The 16,129-nt window shown below is 35.4% G+C and overlaps 1 protein-coding gene across 2 annotated transcripts in view; it reads right to left on the bottom strand.

Moving 5' to 3' along the window:
• LOC123551689 (serine/threonine-protein kinase LATS2-like) overlaps positions 1-16,129 on the bottom strand; it is a 50,656-nt gene that overhangs the window by 18,264 nt on the left and 16,263 nt on the right. For both annotated transcript variants that reach the window (XM_053541167.1, XM_045340798.2), the window contains exons 3-4: positions 15,533-15,638; positions 8,002-10,512 (exon numbers count right to left, since the gene is read on the bottom strand). In XM_053541167.1, coding sequence (XP_053397142.1) covers positions 8,002-10,512; positions 15,533-15,638 — 2,617 coding nt within the window. The remainder of the gene's footprint in view (positions 1-8,001; positions 10,513-15,532; positions 15,639-16,129) is intronic.

Here is a 16,129-nt window from a genome sequence, read left to right as displayed (position 1 = left end):
ATGTTTGCATTCCTCGCCATTTGAGCTCCCCGAAGCAAAACCCGGCAATAATTTGAATAAACAAGGTTACGTCGATTATCCAGGGCCAAAGAACTTTAAACCCATTCATAAAATGCGATTTTCAGCAATATTTATATAATGATACATACAAATTTCTCAAAAACAATTTTTCGAGCCATATTCAAATAAGCCAAACTGAAAATCTGCCAAGTTATATATATGGTGTCTTATAAACAAGGTGGTATGACCATAAGGTTTTCAACCTTAGTTTTCCAATGTTTACTTTATTTTTTTTCCCCCAATTTTCCTTCATTTCAATACTTGACTCCTACCTGAACATTGCAAAAAGAAAAAAAAAATGATTATGATAAGAATTATCAGATAACACATTTTTTACATTTTCTAAATTGACTGGAGGTATGTGGTGGCCAGAGAAAACTACTATTGTTGGTTTTCACACCAGACTGTGTTCAAAGAATGGTGTCTTTAAAAAGATAATTATCAAACTATGTTTCAAGCCAGGTGAGTAACATGTAGACAAACTGTGCCAAAAATGCCTTCATTAACAGGTACGTTATTATACAACAAATGAAAAACTTCAATTACAAAACAGCCAAATATGATAATTCACAATTACAAATAACTTATTCATATGAAATTTCCAAATATATTAATAAATCTCGAAAGTGTCAAAGAGTTGTCTCATCATTATAAATAGTCATAAGTGATTTACAGTAACTTATTCACACATCTTGACACTTCGCCAATCATTACACACATTAAGATAAAAAAGTAATTTAGTCCAATGAATATGCATAAATAACGCATATAAATAATCACTTTGCAATGACTGATGACATATCTACAATGAATGAAACCTTGGGTATTAAAATGCTTTGCAAATATTATACGGCTTTTATGGATGGAGAGCTAATTTCACCAGTCCTAATAATTACAAGAGCCATTCCAGATGATTTTGGTGAAAAACATCCCCACACATCACTCAAAGATGTTTTTCTTATTACAAATAGAAGATCAATGAATAGTCTGACACTAACTCATAGCATGTTTGGCTGACTTAGAGCCATAATTTCAAAGGACCAAATAACGTTTATCGGGTATTGGAAGTATGAGTAAAAGACTGACTGGACCGAGACTAAAGTTTCAGAAATGTAGTTCTATTATTTTACCAGATGTTCCTTCATTCACTATATTATAAGTACTAATTTGTTCACAATGCCACACATAAATCAGATGCGAACATACTTGCCACATGGGGATCAAACTTCTCCATTTTTTTTTATCATTTTTTCTATGTGTGTGTGTGGAGGGGGGATGGGGAATCAAGGAAGACAACATGCTTTATTTAGTTTGGTATTCTCCTATCAACTTTTGATTCAGAAGTTCACTTTATCTATTCTGCTATTCTGTGATAGTGCCTGCTTTTGAGATGACAACACAAGGGAGGTTTACATTGCAATTTTTACTATATATAAGCTGCAAAATGGTTCTGATAACTTGTAGATATCATTTTAATCAAAAGCACTGAAATTGTTTTAAAAATAAATCTTTTGTAACAATGGTAGCTACCAACTAAACCTATTCCACTCTGGAAAATTGGACACTGTAGTAAAGGTTTAAAGGTGGATTATCAGATTTTGGCCATGTAACGGATTTGTTCGAAACTTTAGCATCTGATCATTTACACTCATTTATGTTCACTTAACACTTAATACAAATTAGATTTTCACTGGAGGTATTTTTAAAATTTCATTTTCCTATCCTGGTTGCCCAACCAAGATAGAGTTATTTTATCTTAAGTATAAATTTGATAAACATACTTTGCCTAAGGAAATGTATAAATATTAGACATATTGTAATATATTTGTAAAATATTTGCATTAAAAATTATGTATTTAGATGGAATTCATTAGAAACGCAAGTTTGAAAAATTATTTTTACCTTCCTTTGCCTATCTTGGTTGCGCAACCAAGACAGATTGGAAATAAATGAATTCATAAGCTACATACAGCTTTAAAACTTGCATTTTGGTTCAGATTGTTCAATAGTTGATATGTCTATCAAATGCAAATGTAAAACTAGACATTGTATCGAAAAAAAAAAAGAAATACCCAGCTTTTTATATACTTTCATATTAAAGGGGATTAATTACAAAATTTTATAAAAATAATAAAATATACATTTCAAATAGGAATCTAACTCTATGTAATCGGTCTTTTTGTTCCTTAAATAATTCTCTACCAGAATATACAAAAAGTAGAAAATGTCATTAAATGTTGATTAAATGTGATTGACCACCTTTAAATAGCCTGGAAAGTTTTTTTTCCCATGAAAAATTATTTCAACAGACCTTGAATGGGATATTACCCTAGTTTTATTATTAACAAATTAGACAGAAAGACAACATATCTCCATTCGGTTACTCAATCTCGACCCTCTGATACCCCTGAAACTCTTCAAAAAATTTGTATGTCCTCAATTTGAGGGCAGGTAGGGATTATCAGCTAGGTTTTTCTGAAGTGCAGATATGATTGATATGTGAGTGATAGCAAGAGATATCGCAACATTCCTGAGCGAGATAGGCCGCTCTAGATATATATTGTACATGGTACACAAGTGTGATACACATATGATATATTGACAGCTTGGGGCTAAAACATAAATCTCACATTTTTTCAATCTACTGAATTACAAATTAAAGACATCTGGTGGTATTTCATTTAATACTTGTGGTTGTACTGAAAAATCCATGATTAAAATGCGAACAGTTTAGCTGAGACAGCTAATACAGAATATTTCACATTTTTGACAATTTTAATGTCATACTGATTGAGAGCTATTTTTTCACTAGTATATACTTTAGTTGTGCAGTACCAGTTATTAGCCATGGAGTGCTCCTGGACACAAAGTTCTCCTGGAAATGACTGCTCTCTAAAAACAACATCCCATCATAACAACAGGTGGAGAACAAGTATAATCTCCAGTAGAACATCTGCCTCGCTCCCTGATTGAACTCCTATCCTCTGGCAAAGTAGTCCTGGACTCTCTGGAAGAAGGAACAATGACTTCTCTCCTTTCATATTCCACAATTTCAAACTTTAGTTTTAATGTATCATCATACATCGTCAAGAGTGAAAGTATCTACATTCAAACTTGTACTAAAGGTAACCTCCTAATCAAATGTGTTGCAACTGTGACCTTGACCTTTGTATATAGCTTCTATAGACCTAACCTGTACTAGCTGTCACGGTTTATGGAGTTTCTTCTAGGCTTGATCACTGGCAATGTCGTACCAAACAGGCAGAGAAATGAAGAATGGTACCAGTAACTCCCTTGCTTGGCACTGAACAGGAAACTGGCCTCTTCTCTCATATCCACAGGGAGACAGATGTCATCAGGAATGAGGTGTAGAGAGTGATAAATTAAGTTGTAAAAGTTGATTTGCAATAGACATGGATTTCACTAAGGACTTGGGAAGAGAGAAGGGGGAAATGAGTGGTATGAAGCACTGGTCTGAAGCCCCAGCTTCTTTTCCTGTATCAAACAAAACTCTAAATGGGAGGATCCCTGACCCCCAACCCCTCTACATTGCAACTTCCACCTTCCATTTCTATAATTAATGAAACTCCTGGACAGACCTAAGACAAATGAGTATAAACTAAATTTCTTCTCCAGTTATAATATAAACAAGACATTGTAGGCATTGTTTAGGAAATTTACCAGATGCTAATTTCTGTGCAAACTGAGAAAGATTTTTTTGCTGCCACAAGTAAACATGTGAGAGATATTCTGCACTTGAATGAAGAAAGTAGAGTTCAGCTGTACCGGGGTCGTATGATCTAGTATTCAACCTGCTGCTAGCGTTGTGTCTAGACATTAGGCCACTAGGACTCAGTGGTTTCCTCCTAGGAATCTGATTAAACATTTCTTATTTTTGAAATTTCAGCAGATTATCTTGCACTGATTGCTGGTGAAATTTCTACTGCATCACCTATAGATCTTCCATCTGATAGTGTTCACTGTCTGTGGTTCATGCGAGTCTTCTACATTTTTCACAAGTGAACAACCGACTTCAAATACTATTCTGAAAATGTTTCGGGATGAGGAATTTAATGCTCAAAATGTGTTTCTATAAATCTATTTTGAAAAAAAAAAAAAAATTCTACCAAAGTTTCAGTCTTTTCATCCAACTCTTCAATTTTGTTGAAACATGTCCATTTCTTTCATAAAATATCTTCTGCTACATCCTGTCATCTGTCACTCTATAAAGTGCCCTCATTACATTATGTGTCAACCACACTGGCATTTCCCTAATGACATAGTTCACATTTTTTCACTTGGATCATGAATGAAGAAGATGGTTTCAAATTAATGAAAAAAACATCATCAGTCACTGGTTTTCAACTTAGGATGTGTTGAACAATTGCATAAATATACTTGAGAAAACCATGATTATTCAAAGCGGAATAATTTTAATGAGTTTCTAGGGTTTTTTTTGTTTTGTGTTTAATGCCGTCTTTCAACGTTATTTCTGTTATGTTAGTGGCCGGCAGTTAACCTAACCAGTGTTTCTGGATTCTATACCAGTACAAACCTGTTCTCCGCAAGTAAGTGCCAACTTCACCACATGAGTCAGAGGTGGAGGACGAATGATTTCAGACACAATGTCTTTTACCAAATAGTCATGGAGAACAATCTGCCCGCCTAGGTTTCGAACTGGGGTACTGAGCTTAGCGGGTGGGTTGAGTTTTTAGGTTTAGCCTATCTAAGCCGAACAAAATGAAGTTCCCTGAAATCTATTAATTCATCTATTTTGACTGACACAACAGAATCTTATGCTAACTAAATTTAACACTTTAACCTTAGTTCCTTAGTTACAAACACTTCTCTATTTCTCAAAGACAATCAATTTTTATTTAATGCATAATTAGATCTAACAGTAAACAATTTCCTTAAATTAACATAGCATTAGAATTTCACTGTGATATTTAATTGCAAGGCCATTTCCGCAACATTTATTCAAGAAAATGACACTGAATTATGATCCAACATAACAAGGACACCAACGTCATCATATGTGGGATTTATGTTTTGTAACCAAATAAGAAAATATGCTTTTCTCAGGTTTTTTTTTTTTTCATTCACATGTTTAAGAGTTATGCTATCCTTCAGAAAATATTCAAAAATCTAGTTCTCACAGTTTTATCATAATAAAAATGCTCAAATTATAAATCTTGGTTTCTACCTCCTGCTATAAATATACTTGTAATAAAATCTACATAATTACTGCATTTTAGAATCAACTGCATAACATCATGAACAAAATAAGTTTTCTGCAAATTAACCTGTTGAGGCAACTCTCTTGGATGAGGGTGAGTAAAATTTGAATTTATATATATAGTACCGTTTTGATCAACGGTGACACAACAAAGGCCTGAAGCATCATCGGTTTGATCAGAGGTGTAAACATCCTACAGTTACTACAGACTTAAGTATCCTTGTTTTTTTGGTAAGTTGTAAAGATCAAGATGCATACTGAAGCATCCTTGATCCAACCTGTCAAGATCTAACTACATACTGAAGTAACCTTGGAATTGATTCAAGGGGTTAAGGTTTTAACTAAATACTGAAGCAACCTTGGATTTGGTTCAAGGTGTTAACATTCAACTACATACTGAAACATCCTTGGATTTGGTTCAAGGTGTTAACATTCAACTACATACTGAAACATCCTTGGATTTGGTTCAAGGTGTTAACATTCAACTACGTACTGAAACATCCTTGGATTTGGTTTAACATTCAACTACATACTGAAACATCCTTGGATTTGGTTCAAGGTGTCAACATTCAACTACATACTGAAACATCCTTGGATTTGGTTTAACATTCAACTACATACTGAAACATCCTTGGATTTGGTTCAAGGTGTTAACATTCAACTACATACTGAAACATCCTTGGATTTGGTTTAACATTCAACTACATACTGAAACATCCTTGGATTTGGTTCAAGGTGTTAACATTCAACTACATACTGAAACATCCTTGGATTTGGTTTAACATTCAACTACATACTGAAACATCCTTGGATTTGGTTCAAGGTGTCAATATTCAACAACATACTGAAACATCCTTGGATTTGGTTCAAGGTGTTAACATTCAACTACATACTGAAACATCCTTGGATTTGATTTAACATTCAACTACATACTGAAACATCCTTGGATCTGGTTCAAGGTGTTAACATTTAACTACATACTGAAACATCCTTGGATTTGGTTCAAGGTGTTAACATTCAACTACATACTGAAACATCCTTGGATTTGGTTCAAGGTGTTAACATTCAACTACATACTGAAACATCCTTGGATTTGGTTCAAGGTGTTAACATTCAACTACATACTGAAACATCCTTGGATTTGGTTCAAGGTGTTAACATTCAACTACATACTGAAACATCCTTGGACTTGATTCAAGGTGTTAAGATCCAATAATGTAATGAAGCTGCAAGCATCCTTGGATTTGATCCAAGGTGAAAGATCTAACTATAATAAACCGAAGCATTCTTGGATTTGATCAAAGGGTTAAAGACGCAAAAACAACTGAAGAATCCTTGGTCTGACCCTAGGTTTAAAGGACTGAACCATCCTCAGTCTAAGCCAAGGTGTAAAGATTCTACTAGAGAATGAAACGTTCTGGTATTTTCAATCGGAACTTGACTGAATAGTCTCAACTTAATGTATATAGTATTTAAAGTACTGTACTTGAATTTTGTGTAATTAAAGGTCAATCCGGCCTTTTAATTAAAACATACTGTTGCATCATTCATTAAAAGATGCCATCCCTAAAAATTCTTAAACGTGCATAAAATACCACGGGGAATCATTTATCAAAATAAAAACCTAAGTAATGTCTTACCTTACCCATCTATTCTCATTTTAAATGCAGACAATTAATTTGAGCAAAGACATTTGGCGGAATGCATAATTACCACTGAAACTGTTACCTTAAAACTAACAATTTCAACTTTAAACTTTTCAACTTACTTATAAACATTGTTTGTATATAATCATCAAGATATAAGATTTATACGGGTTATTTTGTAAACTGTACTTAAGTTATCCAATGTCTGTTCAAAAGCCTGATATATATTTATGTCATTTTGTTCAGAAACTGCAGTAGTACTACTATAGTCAATAAATAAAACAGATTTGTGAACGCAACATCTGTTGCACTAAGATACACCTAAAACATAGGTTTCTGTCATCATGCAGAAGCCTGCAACTATTATTTTGAAAAAAATAAACACACTATTTGAGCAAATGGGGAAGAAAAGCCTTCATGTGAAGTCAGTTTCTGAGGAAAACTATATAAACTGAAATTTTCTGACAGGATGGGGACTGTACAAGATGTTGCTATATCAGGAACAAATGTAGCGACAGGAAACAAAAACATCTTTGTGCACACGTAAAAATTAAATTCTAAGTACGGTTTTGAAAGAGGGAAAACAACAATTAAAGACTTAAAGTATTTTTTGTCCTATGCATGACAAACTAGACATGAAACCGATTATGAGTTTTGGCCAAGCTTGACAATGTCTCATTATCATATGCAGAGGACATGTGTACAAAGACAGAGTAATTTCACTTCCGGTCCAACACCAGTGCCACTGAAAATTTCTGCTGCTGCTGATTTGCTGCAAGTGATATTTATTATGAATTGTTTTTCTTAAATATGCCAATTAAAAGAGAAGCAGAAAATAAAATATGTAAGATCCTTTGGAAGCAAAGAATGCAAAATGCAACCAAGCAGAATAATAGCAGACTTGGTTTGAATAAGTCTGTTCATGAGAGATAATAGAAAGTGGAAAACCTTTCACACTCCCTAGCATCAGCTTAAGCCGCGGAACTCTATTACATAGGTATAAAGTGGACTCCATGATCCAAAGGACCAGAAGATATAACAACAATGAAGACTTACCTTTTTGATAATACTTGGAATTATGGGTCCATCGGAAGCCCGTGCACAATCCAAAGTCTGTAAGTTTGATATGTCCACTTTTGTCTATTAAAATATTATCAGGTTTAATATCCCTATGTATAAATCCCATTTTATGTACACTTTCTATGGCTAGCACTAACTCTGCAATGTAAAATTTTGCAAGAGGTTCGTCAAAAATTCCAAATTTGATCAGTAATCCCATTAAATCCCCACCTGGAATGTAATCCATCACAAAATATAAATTATCGCGATCTTGGAACGAATAGTACAACTTCACCACCCATTCATTGTCAGCTTCCGCAAGAATATCACGCTCCGCTTTCACATGTGCCACTTGGTTTCGCTTATACACATCCATTTTACGCAACGTTTTCATTGCATACAGCTGCATGACATCTTTCTTACGTACCAAGTGGACTTCACCAAAAGCACCAACACCTAAAGTTGTTATTTTTTCAAACATGTCTTTGTTCATTTTTGAACGTTTCATTCTGATATAGTTCGATTCTTTCTGTTGCAACATTCGTCTCATCTGAAGCTGTGCTTCATCCGAAAGATTAGCTTTTGCCATTTCTTTTTCCAGCTGTAATTTTCTAGTTTGTCGCTGGGTGTAATTTTTCAGCAAGTTTTCAACATGTTGCTCCATAAAAAATTTATATGCTTGTGGAGAGTAATTGCGTACTGAGGAGTCTCTTCTTAAAATTTCCTTTTCCTCAGAATCTGGTTTACGTTCCGGAATGGGTGAGGTGCAAGTCCGTTTGTTATCTGATGTACTCATATCTGATGTTGTAGACATAGTTTCAACATCAGTATCATTGTCATTTTGTTCTAGCGATGCACCTTCACTTTCAATATTTGGAGTTTTTCGAGGTTTCGGAGGGAGCGGGGGTTGAGATTCTTCTTGTTGATCAACTGGTGGTAGTGGAGGAGGTGGTTTACTTTGGTTTATCGGAATGCGAGGAGGTAATGGTGGCTGATCTTGTTGCATCTGCTGCGGCAGCGGATGTCCTTGCGGTTTGGTTGCCATTCCATGCTGTATAGCTGCAGGCTGTGACCGCACTATTTGTGGGTGAGGAAAACCCATTGTAACTGGGTTCTGCGGAATGGGTTGAACAATGGGTACCGGGTTTCCTGGTACAAGGTTGTTTGTGAGATTTAATGGTCTGCCTGGACCAGGGTAAGGGGGCGGAGGCCGATCTGGAATGTCAGAGCTTGTTGAAGGGTTTGATGATATTGACATTGGTGACTGATTCGTATTTCGAGAAATAGACATAGGTGAACCTGAGCGTGGCGTTGATATGGGTGTATCATTTGCTTGCTGCATCATTATATTATGGTCTATATTTGTATAGGGGTATGCATACTGTTGATGAGGATTTAACTGGATTTGTATCACAGGTTTATGACCACCATGTCCTCGAAAATGATGTTGATATTGCTCAGGTGTTACTCTGTCTCCATTGGGATATATTAACTGCCCATTATTAACATCAGTTATTTGAATCTGAAATTTTCCTTTTGCTACATGTTGCTGCTGTTGTTGTACAGGTGAGCTATTAATATGCGTTTCAACTGATGAGATAAATTTCTGACTCTGCTGTTGCATCAGAGGTGAAAGCGGCGTTGTTGCAGTCTGTAAGACGGGTTTCTTTACTTCACGACTGTTAACTTGCTGCATAATAATAGGTGGCTGACCTGCTGCCCATGCCGGCTGACCTTGACCCGGCTGTATCTGCATGCTCTCCATACTGTGCTGTTCTAGTGAATGTGAGCTAACTTGAATCTGGTAATTTTGCCGGTGCAATGGAGACTGATCAGCAGGACGTATCATAACCGTTGACGCCTTTTGCTGACTTCCTGGCCCTTGATGGCCGTAAGGCGGAGGGGGCTGCCGGTGCTGGTACTTTATTGTCACGTTCTGATGGCCTCCACGAACCTGTACAATATTCTGTGATAACTGTTGCACAGGTTGTTGATGCTGAACAACAGGTGAACTTACAACACGTTGAATATTTGGTGTGGAAGTCTGTATCACTGCACTAGAAACATTGGCTATACTATGTTCCATGTTAAATGGTGAAAACCCTGGTGAAGAAAATACCGGAACCATCTTAGTTTGACTACTCGTTTGGTAGTGGGGAGTTGACTGGGAGACAGTCGGAGTTACTGCACCTTGAGTGGAGTTAAAACTTGCATCAGAATTCATAGGTGACTGACCCTGAAGGCTACTAGCAGACACTCCCATTGGCAGCCGAGGGGGAACTGGGGGTGGCGTCTGAGTTCCGTTCACCATAACTGGAACATTTGTTGGACTAAGAACACGGGAAGCAGTGACAGGTGTTTGACTACGTGAAGACTGCGGCCCTGGTATACCTCTTGGAAATCCGGGTCCCGATGAGAGACCTGGACTCTCTGACCGCGTACTGGCACTATCTGAGCCTGGACTTGCAGTATCTACACTGTGCTTCCGTCGAGGTCTTATGTTCAAACCTGCAAGTAGACAAGAAAGTGCCTTTAAAGCTTTTACTTAACCTTAATATGATAACTATACTATAATAGTGAAGGTCTTTTATTTCTTCTTCAGTTTAGCAATATTTGAAAATGAGCCAAGAATTTACATTAAAGACTGCTCATTGAATAGGAACAATTCAACAATCTGTCCTTAATGTATTTAATCACTGTCTTTCATAAGCTCTTAACCTAGAAATTCAACACCAAGTACTATTTCATAATGATAAACTATAAAAAAAAAAAAAAAAAAAAAAAAAAAAAAAATCTTCTGTAACCCATTCCTACAATAACGCCTCCATGATACATGTAAAAATGTTCCGAATTAACAAGGTGCTTGTAATTAAACCATAAACCAATATTTTCGTAATTAAAATTTTTCTGCAAGCTTCATCACACTATGACCATAGAAGAAATATTTGTTCACAATGGTATCACTTTAACATCTTATCTTTATCAAATTCAGTATTCTCAATTGTTTGTTCAAGGATTAACTTCAACCTGCCATTTAAGTACACCTTGCCGCTAAATATGTACATTATACATATCATCTCTAATAAATGCCTCTTAACATACTTCAGTTCAAATACCAAACACAAAATTTAGAAAGACAATAAAAGATTATTTCAAAATTGAATGATGCATGTTTTGGAGAACTCTTCATACGACATCATTTTCCATTTGAATTCCATGAAATACAATTGAACTCAAACTCTTCGGAACTGACAAAATTTGTTCGAGTTATCAAACAATTGATATAACACAGGAAATTTGCCGGAACATGACGATGAATTTGAGTGAAGGGCGGTGTTGGGAGTTAACTGAATTCAAGCGAACAAAGTTTGACTATAACTTCAAACAAGAAACATGAAAATTCCATGAAAACTAGATTTTCAAACTTTACATCATGCCAACAGGTTTTGTTTAAAAATGAGTCATCTTCTTTTATACATATTTGTCAGACTGTATGCAATCATATCTTTAGCTAGTACAGATACAAACATAGATGTGTCATTGCCATACTCGTCATTAGTCTGACCTTGACCTTATAGCAATGTAAGGCCCAGACCAAGATTTGAACCGTGACATGTTCATACCACATTATAAAAGGTACACTAGACCCAAATGCTTTTGCCCAATGCAACATGGTGGCACTTTCAAAGTAAGCAGATTCAGTAAGTTGTTCAGCAGACATAATTTACAATTTTTAGTGACCTTGACCTTGACCCTAGTGACTTCATATGAAATCTCAAACTCCATCTCTATGCAAGATACCTATATACCAAGTTTCATTGCAATCAGTCGCTCCTAACTAAAGTAAATGAGCGGAAGTTGACGTCACTGCCGCCTCCCCTCTACCCCCACGACAATCGCCAATCTAATAACTTTGACTGGGTGAAAAATGTGTGGGATATTCTGAAAATCAGAGCAGTTTATGTTACATTTTGCTTCAATGTTCTATGAAAATATAATACAGTTTGCTTTTAGACATATTCAAAGCAGGTTTAGAAACTCTTGTTGCTACATAATACAAAGGTGCAAACTGCATCATTTCTCTATGAAATGGAAGTATCAGGTAAGAATATAATCTGCCCTTATTTGGACAAATATGGTTACATGTTCTATATTTTACTGCAAACATATAAATAATATATTTAAATATAACAAATTAGAATGGGGTAACTGATGGTCATTACAGATATATATCTGCACATCAAGCATATTGCTTACACCATTGACAAAATTTAATGCTGTACTTCAAACAGATATTTTTCAGTCCCTTTATGAACATTTTTTATACAAAAAGTATTTTTCAGTTTAATCTAATTAATATTCTGAGACCGTTACTTAATATATAAGAGCCGTGCCATGGGAAAACCAACATAGTGGGTTTGCGACCAGCATGGATCCAGACCAGCCTGCGCATCCGCGCAGTCTGGTCAGGATCCATGCTGTTCGCTAATAGTTTCTCCAATTCCAATAGGCTTGAAAAAAGCGAACAGAATGGAGCCTGACCAAACTGCGCGGATGCGCAGGCTGGTCTGGATCCATGCTGGTCGCAAACCCACTATGTTGGTTTTCCCATGGCACGGCTCATAACACAACTACTATGGATGGCTACAAAAAGCAATTTTTGCTCATCATTTAGATCAACAAACTCAAATGTAATTGTTTATCATTCCTAGATTAACTGCATTCTACAACTTCTGTCTTCAGCTGAAGTACTTTAAACAGCCACAAACTTGTACCGAATCATCTTGTGCAGATTCATTTTTTCATCATTTGCTGTGGAAAGCAAGCATTATTTGTATCATCTTGCGTAAGATAATTTTTGTTTCTTGCAAGTCAGGGAAGCAGAAGTGAGTAAAATGTAAATTACATACGGTAAGATTCAAACTAACTATTGACTGCAGCTCTCAGTATTTGTGACTATTGATCATTTACCCAGCATGCCAATAAGCTAGTCACATTTGTGTGGGATGTATAACATAAATACAGACAACTGTTTTGACTTTTCACCAATTTTTTGCAGTCATTTCAATTTTCCTTTGAACACAAAATGTATCTGAATAGTGCAATAATATATCTGAGATTACCTTAGTTGATACAAAACTTGAGCTATCACTAGAGGTGATTGTTACCACCACAGGCACTTTGTTCCAGGGAATGTTACCTCTCTGAATATCATCATCTTTATGAAAATCATGAAGCTACCTGACCTTTGACCTCAAACTGTGACCCTTACCTTTGACCTTGTAATCCCACCAGGTAATGCATGTATCTTACTCTATTATGATTGTCAATATGTATGCACATTTATCTAAAATTTCAGAGATATAATTCCAGAAAGGAAAGACAGGCAGACAAATGAACAAAATAGACTGACAAATGTGTGTAGCTCCAATATAGTTAATTATGTAAGTTATCTAAATAATAGCTTGCTACATATTTTTCCTTGCTGTTGTCATCACACTGTGTGGAACCCTTACTATGAAGAAGTTTACTCATCTTTATTTCATTCATCTTTGACAATACTGACAACAAACTTAAACTCTGGTAATTTAGCATAAAAAAATAAATGAAAATAAAAGCATTATCTAAAATGCCTTATTTTAGCTGTTGATATTTAAATTTACCACAATGTGAAAAAGCTATAAAAACTGATCCCTCTGAAATCACCTTAAAACATGTGTCATGTTTTTCCCTGGGCATTGGCACACCTTGATCACTTGACCAGGAATGGTTTAAGTGGTATCTTTATAATGGTGATACAATACATAATTATTTAAGTTATCTAAATAATTGCTTGCTACACATTTTTCCATGTTGTTGTCATCACAACTTTGGAATCTTTACACTGAAAGTTTAATCACCTTAATTTCATTCAACTTTGCCAAAACCAACCACAAACATGAACTCTGGAAAGCCACAAAAATATTATAACATAGACACAACTCCTGGGTTATGTTATTACAAGAAATGAAGCGGGCAAGCCCTACAACCCACCAAAACAAATTGAAAAATTTTATCTATGAAAATAATCAGTTCTAACTTTATGGAATTTTGTCCAAGTGCACATAAACTCGTTTGGTCAAATAAGACACATCGTGACACAGAAAAAGGACTCTTGTGCAGGGCACATTACAACAAAGTCAATGCACAAACAGGAACATTGGGACAAAAAAGATGGTGTTTGAGAAAACCCTTCCATCTAGCAAGACCCACTGTTTGATGGTTGCCTCTTTCCCTTGGTATTAAATTTTCATTCATAACTTAACCATAAACAAGAGCACCACCTTGCGGGTGCTGACGCTCATCTGATTTTTTTGTATAATAGAAAAATTGTCCTACCCATTATTTTCTAAGTCCAAAGAGGGCCATAATTCTTGCAAAAAGCAGGATGGAGTTATGTTTCCTGATGTACAGAGTCAGCTTATGATGGTGAACAAGTGTTGTAAGTTTTAAAGCAAAAGCTTTCATAGTTTATGAGAAAAGCTAACCTAAACATAAAACTTAACCAAGAAATCTGATTTTCTAAGTCCAAAAGGGGCCATAATTCTTGCAAAAAGCAGGACAGAGTTATGTTTCTTAATGTACAGGGTCAGCTTATGATGGTGAACAACTGTTGCAAGTTTCAAAGCAATAGCTTCGATAGTTTAGGAGAAAAGTTGACCTAAACATAAAACTTAACCAAGAAATCTGATATTTTCTAAGTCCAAAAGGAGCCATAATTCTTGCAAAAAGCAGGATGGAGTTATGTTTCTGCTGTACAGAGTCGGCTATTGATGGTGAACAAGTGGTGCAAGTTTCAAAGCAACACCTTTGATAGTTTCGGAGAAAAGCTGACCTAAACATAAAACTTAACCAGGCGACGCCGACGCCGATCAAGTGATGACAATAACTCATCATTTTTTTTCAAAAAATCAGATGAGCTAAAAAATGAGTACCAACTAGCAAGCTACAATGTAGAAACCAGTACTCTTAATATACCTTGTCTTTTAATTCTGTTTAACAAACCGTTGACAATACGCCCTCAACTCCATAGGAGGTAATACTTTAAAAAGTTGAAATCTTACCCTTTGACAAGCGTATTCCTTTCTTGCGAACATCTAGTCCTACTTTGCTTAATAATGAATCATTAACCATAATTGAGCTTGAATTTCAATGTTCACAACTACTTTAAACAGAATTATTTCAAGACAGGAAGTTAGATCACACTCATGAAAATAATTTCACTTTCTTACACAAAAAATGATTCAACATTCCATAAAATTATGCACCTTTCGATAGCAATGTTCCATTTCATGAACACAAATACATACCGAACTCTTGTACAACTTGTTCCTATTCAATGCACATTACATGCACCTCGAGTAGTAAGGTGATAAATCCTTTATATTTAAATAGACCCTCTTCAATATGTGTGTTTTCAAAAGGAAAATGAATCATGGTCGACTACTAAAAGAACAGATCTAGACATTCATCCATTTCAAATACCTACCCGTTTTAGAAATGCCATTTTTGCCGTCAAGTTGCAGCCTGTGAATTGTGTCTATTGCCGACTCCAAATCTTTGCCGCCCGATATCAACAAGGATCGTGCTTTCTCCTGTAAAATACAAAAAGTTTTTATGAATGCAGACATTACTATACATAAAGCTAGAGATTAAGAGTCTCACACCTTAGTAATGAATGAATCTTGAATACTTATGTCTGAATTTAAATATTTAAACTTACAGAATAGAGTCAACATAAAACCCGTCCTTTCATTCATCAAGAAGAAAAGACTTACATTAATTAGACAGACCTTGACAAAGTTAATGCTCTTCACGCACTGGCATTTTATTTATAAATTTCATTTCCCTTTCAAATGGCTGAATCTTGACATGTAGGTATATGAAAATTGTACCTATATATAAACAAGTGCCTTCTAGTCCATAAAATGATTTTAACAAATAAGGCACCACAACTCTGACCATTCAACATTCTTTTGCACTTTGCATGGTATAACAAGAGCTGTCTTATGACAGCTCGATTGCTTGAAGTTCTTCCATATAATACTAGCTTACATACACAGCGTTGAAAGGGGAATAATTTTGT

Source organism: Mercenaria mercenaria, chromosome 4 (genome assembly GCF_021730395.1).
Source record: "Mercenaria mercenaria strain notata chromosome 4, MADL_Memer_1, whole genome shotgun sequence".
NCBI classification, from domain to species: domain Eukaryota; kingdom Metazoa; phylum Mollusca; class Bivalvia; order Venerida; family Veneridae; genus Mercenaria; species Mercenaria mercenaria.
This window is presented reverse-complemented; position numbering and strand designations above follow the sequence as displayed.